Here is a 21,482-nt window from a genome sequence, read left to right on the forward strand (position 1 = left end):
TTAGTCAGACTTAATAAAGAACAGCTGTAAACCTTGGTGATTAAAGTTAATCCTTATAACCATATTCACGCCACACACAAAAGGGTGCTACGTTGTATATTACACGTACACACGTTCTTTATACACTTATATATGTATACTGATAAATCCGATTAGTAAAATTTGCAAATTGAATAATATAATATTTGTAGGAGTAGATACAATACTAGTTATATTTTTATAAAAAAATGAACATGAAACACTATTAAAGAAAAATATGACTATTGGTAACATCATATATATTGTATATTAGAAAATGTTAAAGTTAACTAAAAAGTAAGAAGAGAAAACTGATTTATTTACATATAATAACACATAAACAATTCAATATGATGTATGATGAGTTTGTAAGATAATTTGCTCATAAGATTTACAAGAAATTGCAGTGAACAAAAAAAAGATTTATAAGAAATTGCATATTCTAGAGAATATCTATTTTTAGTTGTGCATAAAGATAGTTTTAAATCAACAAGAAAAGTTACAATAGGAATTGCGGATACAATAAAGTATTTCTCATATATTTCTGTGACCAGCTTTGCTATATTAAATTGAAAAGAAAATAATAGTGGCACTAATCCATAGAAAGCCGAGTCTCTCCCTCATCTCTTTCTATCTCAAAGAAGAAGAAAGAGAGAGACAGAAACCCTAAACATCGTGCCCTTTAAGCTACGATATCTTCAGTTTTGTTGAAGTTCATTTTGCTTGCTTGTTTGCCTTCTCTCTTTCACTGTCTTCTACCTCTTGCCTCTAACAGAAGCAATACTTTCCGACCTCCAAGGTTCGTTTTCTATCCTCTTCCATCATATATCTTTCTTTGTTGTCATCAGCATCATTTGCATATACATATATATACACACGCACTCACTCACACCACTCTTGTATATATATATATATGTGTATTTCAAGCATCTCTCTATTTTCATTTTTTCTCTTTGATTACTCAAGAACATGACTAAGTATTTTATCAAACCTCTCTTGTTTAAGAATAGAGCATGCTCGGTTTTGAACAACTTCATGTTTTTTTGGGGATATTCAAGTTCTTTTCGTGCATATCAATGTAAGAAAGATCCAGCTTCTGCTAGTGGAAAAAGCCTTTTGTTCTTTATGAACATGTGCATGCATGATGAACTAGGGTTTTTAGATCTAAAAAAATCATGCCTTGATTATTTCTTGGATTCTTTACACAGTGATTGGTGAAAACTCATTGTTGGTCATTAACTTCTGCTTACTTTGATGTAATATGCGTTGTTGATTATATATAACTGATTAGGGCAAAGGAGAAAAGGGAAGCATCTTTAATTTTTTTTAAAGAAGAGTACGCATAATGGAGATAGGCTCGTCGTCCACAGTGGCCGGAGGAGGACAGCTCTCGGTGCCTCCAGGTTTTCGGTTTCATCCAACCGAGGAGGAGCTTCTCTATTATTACCTCAAGAAGAAGGTTTCTTATGAACCAATTGATTTAGATGTCATTAGAGAAGTTGATCTCAACAAGCTTGAACCTTGGGATCTTAAAGGTAAAACTTACAACCCACTTATAATTAACTCTTCTAGTCCTTAATAACTACAAGTATCACCAACTAATCATCCACACACTTAATGAAGGATTATATTATTTATTGATCAGTATTATATATAATAAACTATCGCAATTAACATCATAGTTTCTTATTATTTCTATAGAGAGAATATATATCAAACACGGGGAATTATTTTGTTGTCTCTGCACAAAAATACAAGTTAGATGTCAAAGGAAAAATACATAGATTGGGTAACATTGTCTAGGGTTTTGTCTGCGTCTCCATGGAAACATGTATATCTACTTAAAAATATCTTATAAGTTTAATCAGTTCTCATCCTCATAAATTATTTCCAGTTTTTATGGATCCACAAAGCCTTATACGTGTGGGTCTATATACATACATCAGGAAAGAGACAAAGTTGTCGATTCACTCATGTCGTTTAGATCTATAACAGAAGACAAAGTGTAATGTCTTGTAGTACATGACTAGGAATATTGACGTAATATTATGATGTATTGTACCCTAGAAATAAGCCAATGGTTTTCCACATTGCAGACATATAACAAACCCTTCGTCGTAAGCCACATACTGTATATACTTTTATAAAACTACTGAATTATTTTCGGGTCTCTTATTACATTTTATAAAAAAAATATTTTGTTTGGTATCTACGTAGAAAAATGCAGAATCGGGTCGGGTCCTCAAAACGAGTGGTACTTCTTTAGCCACAAGGACAAGAAATATCCAACTGGAACCCGAACGAACCGGGCCACTGCAGCCGGGTTCTGGAAGGCTACTGGTAGAGACAAATCCATACACCTAAACAGCTCCAAGAAGATTGGACTTCGTAAGACTCTTGTCTTCTACACTGGTCGTGCTCCTCATGGCCAAAAAACTGAATGGATCATGCACGAATATCGCCTAGACGATAACGAAAACGAGATCCAGGTACTAAACAATATATATATCAAACAAACTCTCTTATTCGATGAAAAATAATATTTAGAGATCATATTGCATTTTATAAATATAGAGATCATATCTTGCATAATGTGGACTAACTATGTATGTGTGACTTGCAGGAAGATGGGTGGGTTGTATGCAGAGTGTTCAAGAAGAAGAACCATTTTAGAGGATTTCACCAAGAACAAGATCAAGATCATCATCATCACCAATACATAAGCACCAACAATGATCATGATCACCATCATCATCAGCATCACACTGAATCCAATTCAAACAATCATTCTTCTTTGATCCCACTATCTCTGGATCATCATCATCATAACATGGGAAGACAGATCCACATGCCGTTACATGAGTTTTCAAACACTTTAAGCCACGGGTCAATGCATCTCCCTCAGCTCTTTAGCCCTGACTCGGCCGCAGCAGCAGCAGCAGCCCAACCGTTTGTGTTGTCAATCAACACAACAGACATTGAATGCTCACAGAATCTACTGAGGCTGACTTCTAACAACAACAACTATGGCGGAGACTGGTCGTTTCTGGACAAGCTTCTCACTACGACCAACATGAATCAGCAGCAGCAAGTGCAGAACCATCAGGCAAAATGTTTTGGTGACTCAAGTAACAACGACCAGGCTGTTACTCATGACCATCTGGGCAATAATAATGGTAATGAAAGGTTCCCGTTTCACTATCTGGGAAACGATGCTAATCTTCTCAAGTTCCCAAAGTAGACCAAATCAAATTTGATTTGATTTGTTCAATCTCATGTTTTCAATTTTACTCTCTTCTTTAAGCTGTTGGACTTATCACAGCAACCACGTTAATGTTTCTGAAATCTGTTACATTTTTCTTCTATAATTCGGTCTTTCATTAATGAAAAACTACCCTCAAGGTTCAATATTGTTTCCAACATCTTTGCACTCCAAAATACATAAGCTCTATATGTGAATGCTCTAGCTTGTCCATAACTACATATGCTGGATCGTCTTCCTTAGTTTACTTTTCATCCCAACCAAGTGAGAGAGTGAGAAACGCCTGCACTAAGTCCATATCACGATGAGCAACTCAAGCGCTTCCTCTTCAGAGAGAGAGCCATATAAATCAAAATTTCTCATCTCTCCTGCAATATTTGGGAACTCAATTTCATGGACCTTCATAGCTTCATGGACCTCTGGTGTCTGATGCGCTCCTTGACAGACTGAAGGATGTATTGAGCCAATCTAGGCATATCAAGCGGTTCGTCTTCGGACTGAACCGACCGGGAAGTTTCCATTATGGATGTCCCATTCAGATCTAACGCTTTTAGTCGACCCGCGGTCTCAGGACGCTCTGTGATATTGGCGCAACCGCGGAGTAAGAGGAATTTCAGGTGTGTCAAGTTCTTCAATGTGGCAGGCAGGTTCTTAAGCCTTTGGCACCCGGACATGTTGAGGTAACAGAGTCTTGATTTGTCACCTATCGTTGCAGGCACTTCCTCTATTGCCGTTCCCTTCAACGCTAGTGATTCTATGTTATCTCCAACCTCTGGAAATAGTGTGATGTTGGGACAGTTGGAGAGCCAGAGAGTTGTGAGGGAATCTATGTTTCTAATGGTACGTGGAAGATTCTTCAGTTTCTTGCAACCTGATAAGTGCAGAGTTTTGAGCTTTGATAGACGCTCAATTGACGCTGGAATTTCCTCGATTGCTGTCTCGTCAAGTGATATCTTTTCAACATTTTCTGAAAGGAATGGGAAATCTTCTAGACTTGAGCATCCTTCAAGATGTAGAGTTCTAAGAAGCCTCAAGTTGATGTTATTTGGGAGGTTCTTGAGTTTCTTGCAGCCGCTCAGCTCCAGTACCCCGAGGTTATTTAGATGTCTAACAGAATCAGTGAGATCAACTAGGCTTTCACAGTTGTCCAAATTTAATTTCTCTAGACTTGTCGCCTTTGACAGGTTGGGAACTTCAAGTAGTCGTCTGCATCCTCTCAAATTCATTCGCCTTAAATTTCCAAGGTCCTGGGCGTATAAAGAGACAACAGCTCAAGCCACAAAAAGAACTAGCAGACTACAAACTAGCTCATAATATAGAGCATAAACATAAATTAGTACCTGAGTTCCATTCCAAAGTGTTTCAACCGAACTGTTAGGGAGGTTGAGTTCAACTAGATATGTAGTGCAGAATCGAGACGGCAAAGATTTCAGACTATACGCCTGCCAGTGAAGATATCTCAGCATAGGGAGATAGACAAGGCCGCCAGGCATGCATATCTTACTACTCTCTGCACCAGTGGAATTGTTGTAAAATTTTAGCAGCTTTAGATTGTACATCCTCTCAAAGATTGCAGGGCTTATGCAGAGCTCCTTTCCTTTGGGCATGTCAAGAAGTAAACTCTCAACTTCAACTGCTTCAGATCCCTGTTAATTGAGTGTAAGAGATGAGACCATGATACTACGGCACATGCTTTAAATAATAGACCAAAGAACCAACCACTTCACTCTAAACATAGATTCTAAATGATAGTGAGATATTACAACGTGCATTACTCGATGAAGCTTAAAAGTTAAAAGAAGTTAATGGCTTACCATATTTTCACAAAACACGTTGTTGATGTCCATAAAGTTCCACAGAATCCTGCGTTTCCATGGGTTTTCTTCTTTTCCTTCACAAATGATACTCCTAGCCATATCTTGGAGTAAATCATGAACCCATAGCCTCTTTGTGGTTGAAATGCTCATTAGACATTTCTCTTTAAGAGTTCTGATACACAACGTGGAGCGGAATGGCATGTGCCCAGAAACAATGAAAAGGTCTAACACCCTGCTGACGCCATGCATATGCTTTCCATTGAAACAACAGGCAACGTAAAGAAATATTAACTTTTCTTGATTGTTTAATGCCTCAAAACTTTCCCTCAACGCCTTCGAGACAGAACTATTGACATTAGTTCTCAGTAGGTCCAGGTAGTATTCCCAATCTGCAATGTCCCGGCGATACAGAGCTGCACCAGCAACTCGAATAGCTAAAGGAAGGCCATCGAGTTGCTTGACGATATCAATAGAGAGCTCTGCAGAATCTTTAGGTGGTCGAGGTTGCTTGAAGGCATGCTTACTGAAGAGCATAAGTGCCTGGGTAGTCTTCAGAGGCTTGACTTCATATATGTATTCCACATCATGCTGCTCCAGCACACGCTTGTCCCGCGTAGTTATAACGATCCTGCTCCCTGGTCCAAACCACTCAAGGCTCCCGACCAATTCTTGAAGCTGTTCCACGCTGTCAACATTGTCGATTACAAGAAGTATACTTTTCCCACGGAGCCGTTGCCTCATGACACCAGAATCACCGTCCCATGAGTTCAGATCTTTTCTGCGGAGGATCTCCCTCAAGACTTTCTGCCGCATATGCGATGAACCATACTGTTCAAATTCCGCTTTCGCATTCTCTAGGAAGCAAACGCCGTCGAACTTACTTGAGAGGCGTTTGCAAACAAACTTTGCAATGGTGGATTTACCTATGCCGCCCATGCCCCAGATTCCAACCATTCGAACATCTCCCGAGTCCATGGATAAGAGAGATTCTACGCTTCTCATGTGGGGCATTATTCCAACCAGTCCCTCTGCGTCGCTGGATGGCTGTGAGAACAATCTGTTAGAAAGATCTCGAACGACTTCTTGTACAAGCACTGCTTCCTCGCTCCTGCCACATATTTTGCCGCAAGTATTTTACCAACGACTTGTTGTACAAGTTTCAAACGCAATTCCGCGGGTATTTTACCAATCAACAAAAGTTGCGGAACAAAAATATAAAGAGAATTTTCATTAGGTGGAAAAGTGAGTTTTAGTTGATTGTTATTGAAAATTTTACAAAATTAACACTTTTATATTATTAAATTATGCTAATAACATTTTAAAATTTTAAATAAATAACAATAATTTTTGCAGTGATCAAGAGTTATGTTGTAAATAAAGTTATACTATAAATTGTTTTGTAGTATTATAAAATGTCAATCTATTATTAAAACGTATTGAAAGATAAGCTAAATATTTATAATAAGAACTAAAGTATTTTTAATAAATTTTAGTTATTTTCACATTTTATTTTTTCTTATAACAAAGAGAATACCGTATAAATATTTTACTCAAAAATTTTTCCATGGCTTAACTATTTTTTCCGCGGCTTAGTTAATGTTTTATGTGTGAATTTTAATTTTTTTCAATTTTTTCAGCCGGTTAACTATTTTTTCCGATCAGAGTCTAAATGCCCTGAGAAAATTGATATTGCTGAAGAAGAATGAACCTGGTCTTGGAATCCCATCCCGAAATATTTCCAACATCAGCCAACGCCTTTCTCCACCTCCCCACCGTCTCCAGATCATACCTCACCTCATGTTTCGCAAGAGCTTTCTCGAAGCAGCCGTTTCTCCTCTTCAACTCTGACGGATCGATGTCAAGAAAAACAGGGATCAGATCAAGCCGTTTCTTGGAAGCGAGGTCGACGATAAGCGAAAGCTCTTCCAAACACCAGCGAGAGGTAGCGTAGCCCTCGGAGAGCACAACGACGGCGAATCGTGACTCATCGATCGCTTTCACGAGTTCTTCCCAGATGAAACCGCCTCTCGGAAGCTCTCTGTCGTCGTGGAAGGCTTTGATTCCTTCCTTGGTGAGAGCCTCGTAGAGATGGCTGACGAAATATCTCCGAGAGTCTATTCCTCTGAAACTGAGGAAGACGTCGTACTTCCACAGAGACCGGCCCCTCGATTCATCCTCCGCCGCCGAAGAAACTGAAGAAGGCACGTGAGTACGAAGCTGAGGTGTCTCCGGTTTCTTCAGAAAGTCGCGGAAGCGACGTAGTGGTACCAAGAGAAATGCGAGGAAGACGAATATAGTCAGGTGGAGAAAGCTAATCTCCATGGAAGTAAAGAGCCGATTCGATTCGATCCGATCCGATCAATCAATGAAGTTTTCGCGCTATTCAGGAAATCAATCAGTCGCCATTGACTTGAACTCGAATCTTCATCGTGAGGTCGACCCTCGTTCGGATGGTTCGTATCTGTTCGGGTTTAAAATTTTCAGTCTCATTTGGCTATTTCTAAATTTCGGTTCCAATCTTTGCAAGTTTGTATAATCCATTTAAATTATTTTTAAAATTTTAATATTCATTATATGCTTAAAACTTTTCAAAATCTATAAAAAAAAATATTACATATGAATTTGTATAATATATGTCAAGATACCTAAAATTAACATATAAATTGGTTTGATTTGAATATTTGGATAATAAATCAATAGATATTTCAAGTATTTCGGTGTTTTGAATATATTTTAGCTATTTTAGACATTTTTTTTGACTATTTATGTATATTTTCATGTATTTTAGACAATTTAAAAGTATCTTATATATTTTGGATGTTTTTAATATATATTAAATCTAAAACTAAGTAATATATTTAGGTATATAAATCTATTTCGGTTACATTCGGGTAGCCGAGATATTTTGGTTCGGGTCGGATTCGGTTTCGGTTCTTTAGATACCAAAATTTTGAATCCGTTCGAATATTTAATCAATTTCGGTTCGGATTCGATACTACTTTTTCGGATCGGGTTGGGTTCGTTCTTTCCAGATTTTTTTCAAGCCCTACGTACACTGTTACACTCACTCGGCTGACTTTATATATATGGGCCCAATGGGCTTATTTAGTTGAGAATTTATAAAACGAAAGAAAACTAAAACGAGCCCATATTATACCCATCAGAGACCAATCTCACCATCTTCTCAATACAATCTCATTTGTAAACACAGAAAATCATCTGCAAGGAACGACACCGTCTTCTATTTTCGTCAAATGTATATCATATATAATTTATATAGCCGGGAAAAAAACGAGAGAAAGTGAGGGAACAAAACTTAGGGTTTTTGTTTTATTCTAATTCTCTCCTTCCTCGCCAGTGCACTGATCAAACAGGAGCTAGAAGACGATATCGTCGCCGCGTAAACTGATCGTTTCTGCTTCGCTGATTCCTTATCACGCTTACTTCCCAGGAAGATTTTGGTTTTGGTAATGTTTGTTCCTTCTGCTTCGAGTCGTTGGCTATTTACTGAATCATTAGATTTTTCAGTTTCAAGCTATTTTGTAGCGTTGTGATCTCGCGGAATCGATGTATCGGCTGCTTTAGTGTTTTGGATTGTTAGTGATGTTGATGGCGTTTTGATCAATTTGGTTTTGGTGATTCGGATTAGGTGACATTGTTGGATTAGTTCGAAATCAAAGCATGCATGAAGAATCTTGTTTTAAATTTTTTTTTTGATTCGATTAGCTTTCGATCTTTGCCGTGTGACTAAAACTTTTATCATCATTTCCTTGATTGCAGCTTAATCATCTTGAAGGAGCACTGAATCAATCTTCTCTGTCTTGGTAGTTCAGTGGTGGTTCTATAGTATTCAGTATATCAGATTCGTTGTAGACGTGTTTCAATTAGAGCGATTCAGAGGATTGTGTTGTTGTGATGGGTACACCTAGACACCAGCAGCCTTTTCAGCACTCTATGGAACCTGGATACGGAAACAACGAGACTGTTCTACAAACGGGGAGCACGAGTGCTAATTTTAGAGCTCCCAATCAAAATGCTTCAGATGTTAAGCAGGTGCGTAACTTCTCCATACAAACAGGGGAAGAGTTTTCTCTTGAGTTTATGCGTGATCGGGTGATTCCTCAGAGGTCTTCCAACCCCAATGCAGCTGGGGACACCAATACAAGTGACTGTGCTTCAGATGTCTCCAGGATGAGCACTATGGAAAATGGCTTGAGGGGTTATGACAGAACCAACCCTTCGCTTCACGAGTTTGGAAATAGACTTGGTCATGTCCAGTCAGCACGGCAAGCTTCAGTTAGTAAAGATAGCAGTCTAGGAAATTTACTAGGATACTCATCTTCTTCAGCCTCAGGTAGTGTAATAGCGAAAGTTAAGATCTTTTGCAGTTTTGGTGGGAAAATACTTCCACGCCCAGGTGATTCAAAGCTCAGATATGTTGGAGGCGAGACGCACATTATTTCCGTAAGGAAGGACATTTCTTGGCTGGCGCTTAGGCAAAAAGTCCTTGAGGTTTATTACCAAACTCATGTTGTGAAGTATCAGCTTCCTGGTGAAGATCTTGATGCGTTGGTTTCTGTAACATGTGAGGAAGATCTCCAGAATATGTTTGAAGAGTATAATGAGATGGGAAACCGTGGTGGCTCTGAAAAGCTTAGGATGTTTCTGTTCTCCATCGGCGATCTGGATGATGCTCTTTTGGGGGTTAATAAAAATGATGGTGACTCTGAGTTCCAGTATGTTGTAGCGGTAAATGGCGTGGGAATTGGATCAGGAAGGGACTCTACTACCCTTCATGGGCTGGATAACTCTTCAGCAAACAACTTAGCTGAGCTTGATGTATGGAACACCGAGGGGATTAAAAGCATTGCTGGAGATGTTGTTGGAGTTAGCGCACAGCAGTTGATGGCAAATGGCTTCCAACAATCATCTGGTCAACAGTCCGAGTCTATTCCACCAGGATCATCGCTTCATTATTCTCAATCTATTCCAGCCAGTGGTGCATATCAGTATCAGCAACCTGTTCAGCCAAGTTCGGATCGTCAGTATCCCCAATCTATTACGCCAGACTCCTCTTTTCAGTATCCACATTCCATCACACCGGGGTCTGCCAGCACTTATGGATTTTACCCGCAGTATTACGGGCACGTGGTTCAACATGGAGAACGAGAGCACTTTCCTCTATATGCTCAAAATCCTAACTACTCGAGTCTCGCGGAAACTTCCAGTTCCATACCGTTCCAAGGGCATGTCAATCAGCAAGCTGGCTGGGCTGATGGGCATCCGCACCCTGGTCCTACTCCACAGAACACGCAAGCCCTTGCTGAGGAGCAGAAGGTATTACCACCTGATATGAAAGTTCATGAGCATGTTGAGCCTGAAAACCGTAAAAATTTGGCAAACGGTCACCAGGATCCTCCTCATATAAATGATGCTGAGGTGACGAATCAGAATCAAGTTCGGGAGGTTTCTGCTGCAACAACTACTCCTAGCCAGGAGGCACATTTACTTCCCCCTAGAAGTGATGCACGGCAAAGCGCTTCTCCAAAGCCTGATACTTACCGTGATGATGTTTTTGCTGGGCTGGTTCCTCTATCTGTTAAGGAAGATCAGCTCCCAACTTCAAATGGCAATGTTCGTAACGACTCTGAGTCAAATCTAATTGATCTTAACTACCCTGAGCCTGTGCATTCTCCTCCACCTAAGGTATATCGTTCAGAGAGAATACCTCGTGAACAGTTAGAAGTGCTAAATCGTTTGTCGAAATCTGATGGCTCGCTAGATTCTCAGTTCTTAATGTCGCAGCCAGAAACGAACACTGCACAGCAAGATGCAGCAAAAGAAGCAGCTGGAAAGTCGCATGAAGATTCCCAAACTGTTAATGGTGATGCTACCCACCAGGAGCATAAAAGCATTGAGACAGTCTTTGAAAAACTGGGGGTATCAGATGATACATTGGACTCCGAGCCCCTGCGAAAAATTGCGGATCATGATGATGCAAACAAGAACAGAGTAGTCAATGGGGCAGATGTAAACGCAGCAATTGGTCATGCTACTCCTGAAGAGCAAGCTTCTACTAACGATTCTGATTCACTGCATGGAGATATTCTTATCGATATCAATGACCGGTTTCCTCGTGACTTCCTTTCTGAAATATTTTCGAATGCAATCTCAGAGGACACATCTGCTGTCCATCCATATCCTCACAATGGAGCTGCTATTAGCATGAATGTGCAGAATCAAGATCCAAAAAATTGGTCGTATTTTCAGCAGCTGGCTGAAGAACTTATCCGAAGAGATGTTGCAGGTGTTGACCAAGCTGATTCTCACTTTCCATCTGACATTAAAGATGGTGGAGAGAGCTCCAGATTGCATCACGTCACACCAATGAGTAGAGATGGTATTTCAGCAAACATTGGGGATCCGAAATTGACTTTAGGTCGAGATTATGGGGATGATTTTTCTAGAAGTAACGGGGGTTTCACTAGCACTGTACTCCCTACTCTGAAGGATGAACATATGAAGGTCACAGAGAGTGTAGAATTTGGTGATATTGTGGAGAACCTGAGGACGCCAGATTTTGTACCAAAGGTTAGTTGCAGTTATTTATTTTGTAATTCCCAAAACCACAAGCTTTACTAACGAGGATGAAACTTCTAGGATGAAAAGACAGAAACAAGGCATGCTGCGCTTCCTCCACTTGGCTCAGAGTTTGACCGCTGTGGCTTGCAGGTATGAAGAGCTCTGAAAAATACACCTAATAAAACATTTACTATCTTTGCATGGAAAATGGGCCATGTCAGTGGCTCTTATTACAGTTTCAAATTTGTTATAAGAATCAGCAATACGTGTACACCTTGACTGTGTGCTTCTATTTGGTTTCTTATTTTAATCTGTGTGTTTTGTTTCATTTCCTGTGGGTTCTACTGTCAAAACATAGTCCTGCTTATATCCCCCTGTGTATCTATGTTTTATTTTCATAATTTCAATAACACACTCGTAAATATCACTAGATCATTAAGAATGAAGATCTTGAGGAGTTGAAAGAGCTTGGTTCTGGTACTTTTGGAATGGTTTATCATGGGAAATGGAGAGGATCAGATGTCGCTATCAAGAGGATAAAGAAGAATTGCTTTGCTGGGCGGTCATCAGAGCAAGAGATATTGGTGAGTTGTTTGCAGATCATGTCTTATGCATTTTCCTTTTGGCCATGCCTACAATTCACTGCACTCGTTGATTTCTCTGCAGACTGGTGAATTCTGGGGGGAGGCTGAGATTCTTTCAAAACTTCATCACCCGAATGTGGTAGCATTTTATGGTGTTGTAAAAGACGGGCCTGGGGGGACAATGGCGACCGTGACAGAGTACATGGTGGATGGTTCTCTGAGGCATGTTCTGGTCCGGAAGGACAGGTAAAGTTATGCTTACTAGGTCCTCTGATGGGTCTCAGTTCATTTAACTTATGTACTCTTCTCTTCTATTTTACATGACCAGGCATCTTGATCGTCGTAAGAGACTCCTCATTGCCATGGATGCTGCATTTGGAATGGAATATTTACACTCCAAAAATACTGTTCACTTCGATTTGAAATGTGACAATTTACTTGTGAACTTGAAAGATCCTTCTCGCCCAATCTGCAAGGTAACACGATCTGGGTGGACCCTTCTGTAGATTTTCTTTTATCTTTTCTGTTTAAGATGATGTTAGAACAAATCAGATTAACATCCACATGCTAATCCACCTCAGGTTGGTGACTTTGGTTTGTCAAAAATCAAGAGAAATACATTGGTATCTGGTGGTGTACGTGGAACCTTACCATGGATGGCACCAGAGCTTTTAAATGGGAGCAGCAGCAAAGTTTCAGAAAAGGTAATACATTCATGATATAATACTAGTGATATCCCATTAGCTACTTTGACTTGTATCATGATCTTTTTTAGCATAAGTCGTCTATCTTCCCGTTTATGAGATATTTTGAGTTAGTTTCTTGTGCAGAGGATCTTTTGTTAATCCATGGCCTGATAAAGCAACCTGTAAGATCTGTGATAGGAGTTGATCCTTTATATTATTGGTCTTTACCTGCAGGTTGATGTTTTCTCATTTGGTATTGTTCTGTGGGAGATTCTGACGGGAGAGGAACCATATGCCAATATGCACTATGGGGCCATAATAGGTGCGTTGCTAGTAACACACGGCATGTTCATTCTTTCGCTAATGTTCAGAATTTTATCCATATGGAATTTGAGAGGATGATGACTTCATTTTGTGAAAGTGCAGGTGGGATAGTGAACAACACACTGAGACCAACCATACCAGCCTTCTGTGACGATGAATGGAGAACACTAATGGAGGAGTGTTGGGCGCCAAACCCAATGGCAAGACCATCTTTCACAGAGATTGCTGGCCGCTTGCGAGTGATGTCATCTGCAGCGATTTCGACTCAGTCCAAGCCACCAGCTCACAGGGCTTCCAAATAAGAGGAACCTTTTCTTCTTATTATGTGCAGTGAAAAGTATTGTTTTCCAATTCTTTTAATTTTTTTTCTCCAGTTTTAATACTCACAGTCTTTGGAGTTTCAGTAGAGATATTTCTTGACACTTCCCTTTATTTTCTTTGAAAATAAAAATAAAAATGTAAGTATCTCAGTTGGTCGAAAATTGTCGTCTCTGTAGAACACACCACGATCAACCTTACACAACTCCACTGGAGGGAAAAATAGTGAGAACAAATGATTCGTCTCTCCGGCAAGACTTACGCTTCCCTCCGGTGCGGAGGTTTATCTACTACACTCCTGACTCCACACTGATCCGACGTTGAGAGTTTAAATGAAGAAAGATGAAAGAGACTAATAAGCCTTACAAATTACAAGTGGATTAGGCCCATTAAATCTCCTAATCCAATATTTAAAAGTTAAACGTAACCGGCCCAGAGAGAGAGAGAGAGTCAGTGGCAAAAACGTAATATATAATAACTTACTCTTCACGGGCCCACCATTTTTTTGGGTGTTCTCCACGCTGCTTTTATATACAGTCTCGTCGTCTCCTCGAAAGATCAGCCACTTCCATCTTCGTGTAGCTTCGTTCGTCTCTCTATACATCCACTCATGTGAGTATATTCTTTAGTTTATGCCTTAGAATCCTCATCCAATCGATTTCGATTAGAGTTTGCGCCATGTTTTGTAGATCTGTTTGATTCCTCCGTCAAATCTCATTTTCGCGAGTATTGTTTGCAGTGTTTTGTTTTGTTCAGCTGCTATGGCGACGAAGAGAAGCGTAGGAACGTTGAAGGAAGCAGATCTGAAGGGAAAGAGCGTGTTCGTGAGGGTTGATCTCAACGTTCCTTTGGACGATAACTCCAACATCACCGATGACACCAGGATTCGCGCCGCTGTTCCCACCATCAAGTACTTGATGGGAAACGGATCTAGGGTTGTTCTCTGCAGCCACTTGGTATGTCCTCCAGCTTATCTGTTTCGATCTGATCTGTTTTTTCAGCTCTTTTGGTTTTTATCACAGAGCTTCATTATTTGATCGGTGGACTATATAAGGCAGATGTTTTCGCTTTCTTACATGGGGTCTTTCTCCTTGGAACATTGATTTTCAGTTATGTTATTTGTTATTAGTGGCGTGTTACTTTTGTTATGTTCACCTCATATGCTAGCTTATCTGTTTTGATCTGATCTGTTTTATTAGCTCGTTTGGTTTTATAACAGAGCTTCTGTCTACATATGCAGATGTCTTCGCTTTCTTACATGATAGTTTAAGCCCTGTGTGAATCATTTGTATAAGTTTGGTCACTCTCATTGCAATTGAGGATGCTGGCTGCGATGTTATATTATGTTTGGTCACTCTCATTTGTATAAGTTTGGTCACTTTCTTACATGATGGTTTAATTATTCTTGGAGATTGATCAGCAGTTATATTATGTCTTAGTAGTGTTTCTTATTAGCTATTGGATGTCTCTGATCGAAGTTTATATGTTTCAGGGCCGCCCCAAAGGTGTTACCCCTAAATTCAGCTTAAAGCCTCTTGTGCCGAGATTGTCTGAGCTTCTAGGTGTCGAGGTTTGTGCCTCTTGTTCCTCTATACGAATAGAAGCTGTCAGTACTATGAGCTAACATTGTTTGTGACTTGTTGCACATTGTTAATAGGTTGTGATGGCCGATGACTCTATTGGCGAGGAAGTCCAGAAACTGGTTGCAGGACTACCTGAAGGTGGTGTTCTTCTCTTGGAGAATGTTAGGTTCTACAAGGAAGAAGAGAAGAACGACCCTGAATTTGCAAAGAAGCTTGCTGCTCTTGCAGATGTCTACGTTAACGATGCTTTCGGCACTGCTCACAGAGCCCATGCTTCCACTGAAGGAGTTGCCAAGTACCTGAAGCCTTCCGTCGCTGGTTTCCTCATGCAGAAGGAACTTGATTACCTTGTCGGAGCTGTGGCAAACCCCAAGAAGCCTTTCGCTGCCATTGTTGGAGGCTCAAAGGTTTCGACCAAGATTGGTGTCATTGAGTCACTCTTGTCCACCGTTGACATCCTCTTGCTCGGTGGAGGTATGATTTTCACTTTCTACAAGGCGCAAGGACATTCGGTTGGATCTTCTCTTGTGGAAGAGGACAAGCTTGACTTGGCCAAGTCACTCATGGAGAAGGCAAAAGCCAAAGGTGTCTCTCTTTTACTTCCAACCGATGTGGTTATTGCTGACAAGTTCGCTCCCGATGCTAACAGCAAGGTAACACTCGCATCATTGCTGTTGGCTCAATGGATCATGAACAAAATGTTTGTGTGAACTCTTTGCAGATAGTGGCAGCCACGGCAATCCCAGATGGCTGGATGGGACTTGATATTGGTCCAGACTCCATCAAGACATTCAGCGAAGCCCTGGACACAACCAAGACCATCATCTGGAATGGTCCCATGGGTGTATTTGAATTCGATAAGTTTGCAGCTGGAACTGAGGTACGACCAACTAGTACTGCAACTATATATTCGTCGTATGTTAACCCAAGTTTTATTCACCCTTTATAAATTTTCATGTATCTTCAGTGAAATAACCTGATCTCATGTCATGTTTATCACTAGGCCGTAGCAAAGCAACTTGCGGAGCTGAGCGGAAAGGGGGTGACCACAATCATAGGAGGAGGTGACTCTGTGGCTGCCGTTGAGAAGGTTGGTTTGGCAGACAAGATGAGCCACATCTCTACCGGAGGCGGTGCTAGTTTGGAGCTTCTCGAGGGTAAGCCACTTCCAGGAGTCCTCGCTCTCGACGACGCTTGAGAAATCTTCCAAGTTTCATTTCTCGTGTGTTTTTGTATGTGCAAGTCTGGGTTTACTGTGACCAGCTGAGCCAGCCACTTTTTTTGGGAGTTTTTTTTAATAGTTTGTTGCCTTTCTCTAATAAAAAAAAATACAGATGAATACTACTAATCTCTGGCGATTTCAACTAATTATCAGTTTTTCTCTGGATGATCATCTCTCTTGGGTTACAAAAAACATTCGCAACAAACAAACACACACAGTGAACGCGTCATTTTCTGCCCAGTTAAACACACTACCAAACAAAGAAGCACACTACATCTGAAGCGTATTAGTAGTCTCAGAACGGCCCATAAAGTAAGTTTTCGGCCCAGTTAAACACACCACTAAATCAGTCCCACATCGAATAAAATCAAACCTAAACGTCGAAGGATTCAGGTACAAAAGCATCTGATGCTACACTGTAATAAACCATGGAGCCATGTAGTGAGCACAAAGCGAACTATTCTTTCGCCTTTTACTAAAGAATACCGTGTGCTCTCTATGCTAAATGGCATACACCTATTTTTGGAGGAGTTACTTCATTCCAAGTTAAACTCCATCAAAGTCATTAGTTCAAAAATGTTTCAATAATAAACTAGCTTAAAACGTTGCAGTGATAGTTTTTCTACGTAATAAATGTTCTTCTACCCGATAGAAATGCGATTATACAATGAACCTTAGATGGCATGAATAAGACGATGGATGTTACTGGCGGGCTTTTGGTCTAATCATGATAAAAACCGTTTAATTGTACCGAAGTTCCGCTAATTCTTACAAACCGGTTTACCCATTAACCGGCTCTATCAGTCGAGAACTTGCTCCTTGACGATCAAAAGAAAGCCGTCTTCATCCTCAGACGGAGAGCCTCTCACTGGATTCTCAATCCCTGTCTAGTCTCCGCAACCAAGAGAATTGAACTTATTAGGCGCATTTTCACCGCACATCTGCTTCACATTTAGTCTATGGACGATGCAGCAGCTAACGAGATTGAACAATGTTTCAAGGAAGGGGAAACAGAGAGAGCTTTAAGACGAGTAGTCGAATTGGATATACCAGAAGAGAAGAGCTCAGTGACGGACTTTGTTCTCTCTTGCAATCAAGAGACAGAGTGGAGATTGTCTCTCAACTTACAAACAGAATGGAACTTGCGGGTTATGATGTTGACTCGATGCTTCGATTCAGGCTTTTGAAACATCTTAGACGTAGAAGAAAAGGTCGGTTCCTCACAGATGATACATAGGTGATGAAATGATACATCAAGGTTTTGTTGAGAAGAGAATTTGATTTTGATTACAGCTCTCTTTAGCTTAGACATTACAGTAGAGTAGACGAATCTCTCTGGAACCAGAAGCTCGAGGGGAAAAAAATGTGAAGACCGAGTGTAAGAAGGTTAGAAGGAAAAGAATGGTTAATACGTAAATGCGTTGTATGCTTTATTTTTTTTACAGAGGCGTTCTTGCAAAATTTTCACTAGTGTACACTGATTTGTTCTGTATGATGTTAAATCTCTTTGAAATGAAGACTAAACATGTCTGAATATCTGGCTTCGATCCAATACGTGTTCCAAAATGTGTCTGAATCTCCTATAAGGACAGTTTGTCTTAATGCAGTTCCCTGAATCATTACAGTTTTGGTTTGTTCATATCATAAAAGGAATTTGCATGCTTGTTCCCTCTTTGATTCTTCGTTGTGGACCAGATGCAAGTTCACAAGCTTGGACAAAGGACCATATTGATATGATATATGATGTTGATGAGAGCTTGGTAAGAGCTGCGTAAAAGGTCAACTTAACTGTTTTTGGCAGGTTGTGCATGAGTAATTTGGTGTTCTTGAAGGCTTGATGACAACAACTGTCCAGTGTATTTTACTTATAACGTGATAACAATAACCTATGTGTGTTGGCCGTTGGGTTGTCATTTCTCTAGTAACCTATATATGTTATCTATGTTTATCTGAAGTTTCTATAAGTGGACAATACTCCTCGTTCATCTACGCTGGAAAGAAGGAAGAAATGGTCCACATTTCAGTTGCACCACCATGAGTCCACAGCCACGTATGTTATTCTTTCTCTTATCAAAATTATAAATGTATTTGCTTGGTTCATATCCATATCTCTCACACCTCTTGATAATACCAAATTTCTCTCAGCGATACGTTTTCTATATTTAAAAGGGGTCTGGATTTGTTTTATATGTATAAAAATAATTTACACTATTTGATATATAAATAGAGAGATTCCCAAAATAAGCAACAATATTTGTTTGTCACGTAACTTCCCCCAGAAAATCAGCAGAGAAAAAGATATCGAGAATATGGAGACGACGAAGGAGCATCATCTCGGCGTTAGTGGACAGGACTACATTGTCGACCTTCTTCCGAACGATGACGATGACCGCTCGTCTCCACCGTCTTCGTGGCGTCTCAGCCTCGACACGTTCCGCCTCCCTTCTTCTTCTCCCCTGTCCTCTCGCCGTACTCGCTTGTCCCGTTATCTCCGGACTCCAAGTAAGTCTCCTTCATCGTCTCTTCTTCTAAATCTACCTTTCGTGTCTATGTTTACAATCCTTGTGATTCATATCATGACACTCTTTTTAACATTTTTTCTAGTAAATTGATTAAGAATCTAAACCCTACACGAACTCTTCCGTGATTAATTGCTCTGCAAGCAAACGTACGATTATGTTAGCCCTAAAGAGAACTCTAGTGTACTCGATTTAAAGTGATCAAGCTTTTTTTTGATGATATATTCTTTCTTTCCGAACATGGAGCATATGTCCGATTCTCTATGTCTCTTTAGTTGTTTTAAACAACAGTGATAACACAGAATCTTGATTTGTTTAAGTGTGGTGAGTACACAGTATCATATTCTGCGGAGGTTTTACGCATTGTAGATTGATCGAAAGATGATAAAAAAGCCATCACGGATGTCTCTATATATATATATGCTTTGAATCATCTGTGAACAGATACATAATCTTAGACATGGGTTTTGCTTTTTTTTCTTGTCGGAAATCAGAAAAGGAACGTAAAGTTTCTGAGTACTACAAGAAGCAAGAGAAGCTGCTTGAGGGTTTCAATGAAATGGAAACAATCAACGAAACTGGTTTTGTCTCTGGAGCTCCATCTGAGGTTTCCACTCTTATCCGTTCATTACGTTTCTTCTGGAATCTCTCTCTCTCTCTCTCTCTCTGTCTCTCATCTTGTTGATTGATTTCAACAGGAAGAGCTGAAGAAGCTAGCCAAGAGCGAGAGGCTTGCAGTAAACATCTCAAACGCAGCAAACCTTGTGCTTTTTGTAGCCAAAGTTTATGCTTCTGTTGAGAGTAGATCTATGGCTGTGATTGCTTCAACTTTGGACTCTCTCTTGGATCTCTTGTCTGGATTCATTCTATGGTTCACTGCAAACGCCATGAGCAAACCAAACCATTTTCACTATCCAATCGGAAAACGAAGGATGCAACCTGTGGTATATAGTCTCTCCTCTTCAAATAAGATGTATATATTTTTCATCAAAGTAAAAATCATGCATGGTTCTTGAACTTGGCAGGGGATCATTGTGTTTGCCTCTGTCATGGCAACTCTTGGGCTACAAGTGTTGCTAGAGTCAACTAGACTACTAGTTTCCAAGGTAATAAAATACACTATGGTTTACTTCTAGTAGTGGCATTATCAGTTACATGAGGTCTAATCATTTGCTTTTTTAACAGAATGGTCCCCATATGAGCAGCACCGAGGAGAAATGGATGATTGGAATCATGGCTTCTGCTACAGTCATCAAGTTTCTCCTCATGCTTTACTGCAGAAGTTTTCAAAACGAAATTGTCAGAGCCTATGCACAAGACCACCTCTTTGATGTCGTCACCAACTCGGTCGGTTTAGCAACAGCTGTCTTGGCTGTAAAATTCTACTGGTGGATTGATCCCTCTGGTGCTATTCTCGTAAGCAAAATCATCAAACCTTAAGACATTCTTGAAACTCTCTCTTGTAGCTTATGATTGAGAAAACTATTCTTCTTTTATGTTTTCAGATTGCTTTGTATACAATCAGCACATGGGCAAGAACGGTACTAGAGAATGTTCATTTCGCTTATTGGACGCTCTGCACCGCCTGATTTCTTGGCGAAACTAACGTTCTTGATATGGAACCATCACGAGAAGATCAAACACATTGATACAGTGAGAGCCTACACGTTTGGGTCACACTACTTTGTTGAAGTTGATATTGTTTTGCCAGAGGACATGAGGCTGCACGAAGCTCACAACATCGGAGAGACTCTTCAGGAGAAGCTCGAGCAACTCTCTGAGGTCGAGAGGGCTTTTGTCCATATTGACTTTGAGTTCACTCATCGTCCCGAACACAAGTACAAGGTTTGATTTATCATCTGGTCCCATTAGTTAGAACCTATATCTTGATATTCAAACTTGTATTTGTGTTGGGTATGTGGACAGGGTAGTGTTGATTTATTTGGATTTTTTGTCAATAATTAGGAAAACCGAAAAAAAAAAATCAAGTTCAATAATGATAATAAGTTAATAATTTTTATTGTACTGTATATAATATTATTATTTTATTATAAGTTTTTTTGAAAATGATTATTACAATAATCTTACAGTAACTACAATTTACCAATATCATATCACAATAGTTTTTTTACTTACATCACAATTAACTTTTATACAGTATATACGTTTACCTCTATTCATTTATATAAATCGGATCATTTGGATAATAAATATTAACCTCTTTTTTTTTACCACACTTAACCTCATATCGTATAATATAAATAAACTAAATCGAGAATGGACTATAAACTATCTGTTTGTAGTAATCATAGAATAAATCCAGACAAGAGATCCAAGAGAGAGTCCAAAGTTGAAGCAATCACAGCCATAGATCTACTCTTCACTGAAGCATAAACCTTTGCTACAAAAAGCACAAGGTTCGCTGCGTTTGAGATGTGTACTGCAAGCCTCTCGCCCTTTGCAAGCTTCTTCAGCTCTTCCTGTTAAAATCAATTAACAAAAATGCTCCAGACACAAAACCAGTTTCATTGATAGTCTCCACCATCTCATTGAAACCCTGAAGCAGC

At 39.8% G+C, this 21,482-nt stretch overlaps 4 protein-coding genes, 1 non-coding gene and 1 pseudogene across 5 annotated transcripts; 5 read left to right on the plus strand and 1 right to left on the minus strand.

Annotated features, from left to right (window-relative positions):
• The first annotated feature begins 323 nt into the window (after positions 1-323).
• Positions 324-3,426, plus strand: LOC106430727 (protein SOMBRERO). The gene is made up of 4 exons (XM_013871518.3): positions 324-817; positions 1,310-1,553; positions 2,236-2,507; positions 2,642-3,426. Exons 2-4 carry the CDS (start codon positions 1,364-1,366, stop codon positions 3,257-3,259), a joined length of 1,080 nt encoding a protein of 359 aa, XP_013726972.2. The 5' UTR covers positions 324-817; positions 1,310-1,363; the 3' UTR covers positions 3,260-3,426.
• LOC106430721 (disease resistance protein Roq1) lies at positions 3,332-7,606 on the minus strand. Its single transcript, XM_013871510.3, has 4 exons — positions 6,806-7,606; positions 5,095-6,205; positions 4,621-4,926; positions 3,332-4,527 (listed from the first exon to the last, which is right to left on the minus strand). Exons 1-4 carry the CDS (start codon positions 7,417-7,419, stop codon positions 3,682-3,684), a joined length of 2,877 nt encoding a protein of 958 aa, XP_013726964.2. The 5' UTR covers positions 7,420-7,606; the 3' UTR covers positions 3,332-3,681.
• A 741-nt stretch (positions 7,607-8,347) lies between these two features.
• LOC106430720 lies at positions 8,348-13,755 on the plus strand. Its single transcript, XM_013871509.3, has 9 exons — positions 8,348-8,564; positions 8,878-11,688; positions 11,758-11,829; positions 12,111-12,263; positions 12,346-12,509; positions 12,592-12,739; positions 12,845-12,967; positions 13,184-13,271; positions 13,376-13,755. The coding sequence occupies exons 2-9, from the start codon at positions 9,013-9,015 to the stop codon at positions 13,573-13,575; spliced, it is 3,624 nt and encodes a 1,207-aa protein (XP_013726963.1). The 5' UTR covers positions 8,348-8,564; positions 8,878-9,012; the 3' UTR covers positions 13,576-13,755.
• A 302-nt stretch (positions 13,756-14,057) lies between these two features.
• LOC125594942 (phosphoglycerate kinase 3, cytosolic-like) lies at positions 14,058-16,567 on the plus strand. Its single transcript, XM_048770932.1, has 6 exons — positions 14,058-14,203; positions 14,331-14,547; positions 15,084-15,161; positions 15,249-15,827; positions 15,896-16,054; positions 16,178-16,567. Exons 2-6 carry the CDS (start codon positions 14,353-14,355, stop codon positions 16,370-16,372), a joined length of 1,206 nt encoding a protein of 401 aa, XP_048626889.1. The 5' UTR covers positions 14,058-14,203; positions 14,331-14,352; the 3' UTR covers positions 16,373-16,567.
• A 261-nt stretch (positions 16,568-16,828) lies between these two features.
• Positions 16,829-16,940, plus strand: LOC125594947. The gene has a single exon (XR_007330057.1). It is a non-coding gene; the product is annotated as a U5 spliceosomal RNA (small nuclear RNA).
• Positions 16,941-18,639: 1,699 nt separating this feature from the next.
• LOC125574914 lies at positions 18,640-20,879 on the plus strand (annotated as a pseudogene).
• The last annotated feature ends 603 nt before the right edge of the window (positions 20,880-21,482 follow it).

This window comes from Brassica napus (assembly GCF_020379485.1).
Source record: "Brassica napus cultivar Da-Ae chromosome C6 unlocalized genomic scaffold, Da-Ae chrC06_Random_6, whole genome shotgun sequence".
In the NCBI taxonomy this organism is placed as follows: Eukaryota; Viridiplantae; Streptophyta; class Magnoliopsida; order Brassicales; family Brassicaceae; genus Brassica; species Brassica napus.

Bases quoted from the DNA above. Each gene is read 5' to 3' on its own strand.
- LOC106430721 (XM_013871510.3), bottom strand. From the start codon at position 7,419: ATGGAGATTAGCTTTCTCCACCTGACTATATTCGTCTTCCTCGCATTT. The intron at 4,927-5,094 runs GTAAGCCATTAA...CTCAATTAACAG, and splicing joins ACGTGTTTTGTGAAAATATG to GGATCTGAAGCAGTTGAAGT. The intron at 4,528-4,620 runs GTACTAATTTAT...TTATACGCCCAG, and splicing joins CACTTTGGAATGGAACTCAG to GACCTTGGAAATTTAAGGCG.
- LOC106430727 (XM_013871518.3), top strand. From the start codon at position 1,364: ATGGAGATAGGCTCGTCGTCCACAGTGGCCGGAGGAGGACAGCTCTCG. The intron at 1,554-2,235 runs GTAAAACTTACA...GTATCTACGTAG, and splicing joins TGAACCTTGGGATCTTAAAG to AAAAATGCAGAATCGGGTCG. The intron at 2,508-2,641 runs GTACTAAACAAT...TGTGACTTGCAG, and splicing joins ATAACGAAAACGAGATCCAG to GAAGATGGGTGGGTTGTATG.
- LOC106430720 (XM_013871509.3), top strand. From the start codon at position 9,013: ATGGGTACACCTAGACACCAGCAGCCTTTTCAGCACTCTATGGAACCT. The intron at 12,510-12,591 runs GTAAAGTTATGC...TTACATGACCAG, and splicing joins GTTCTGGTCCGGAAGGACAG to GCATCTTGATCGTCGTAAGA. The intron at 13,272-13,375 runs GTGCGTTGCTAG...GTGAAAGTGCAG, and splicing joins GCACTATGGGGCCATAATAG to GTGGGATAGTGAACAACACA.
- LOC125594942 (XM_048770932.1), top strand. From the start codon at position 14,353: ATGGCGACGAAGAGAAGCGTAGGAACGTTGAAGGAAGCAGATCTGAAG. The intron at 15,828-15,895 runs GTAACACTCGCA...AACTCTTTGCAG, and splicing joins CTCCCGATGCTAACAGCAAG to ATAGTGGCAGCCACGGCAAT. The intron at 16,055-16,177 runs GTACGACCAACT...GTTTATCACTAG, and splicing joins AGTTTGCAGCTGGAACTGAG to GCCGTAGCAAAGCAACTTGC.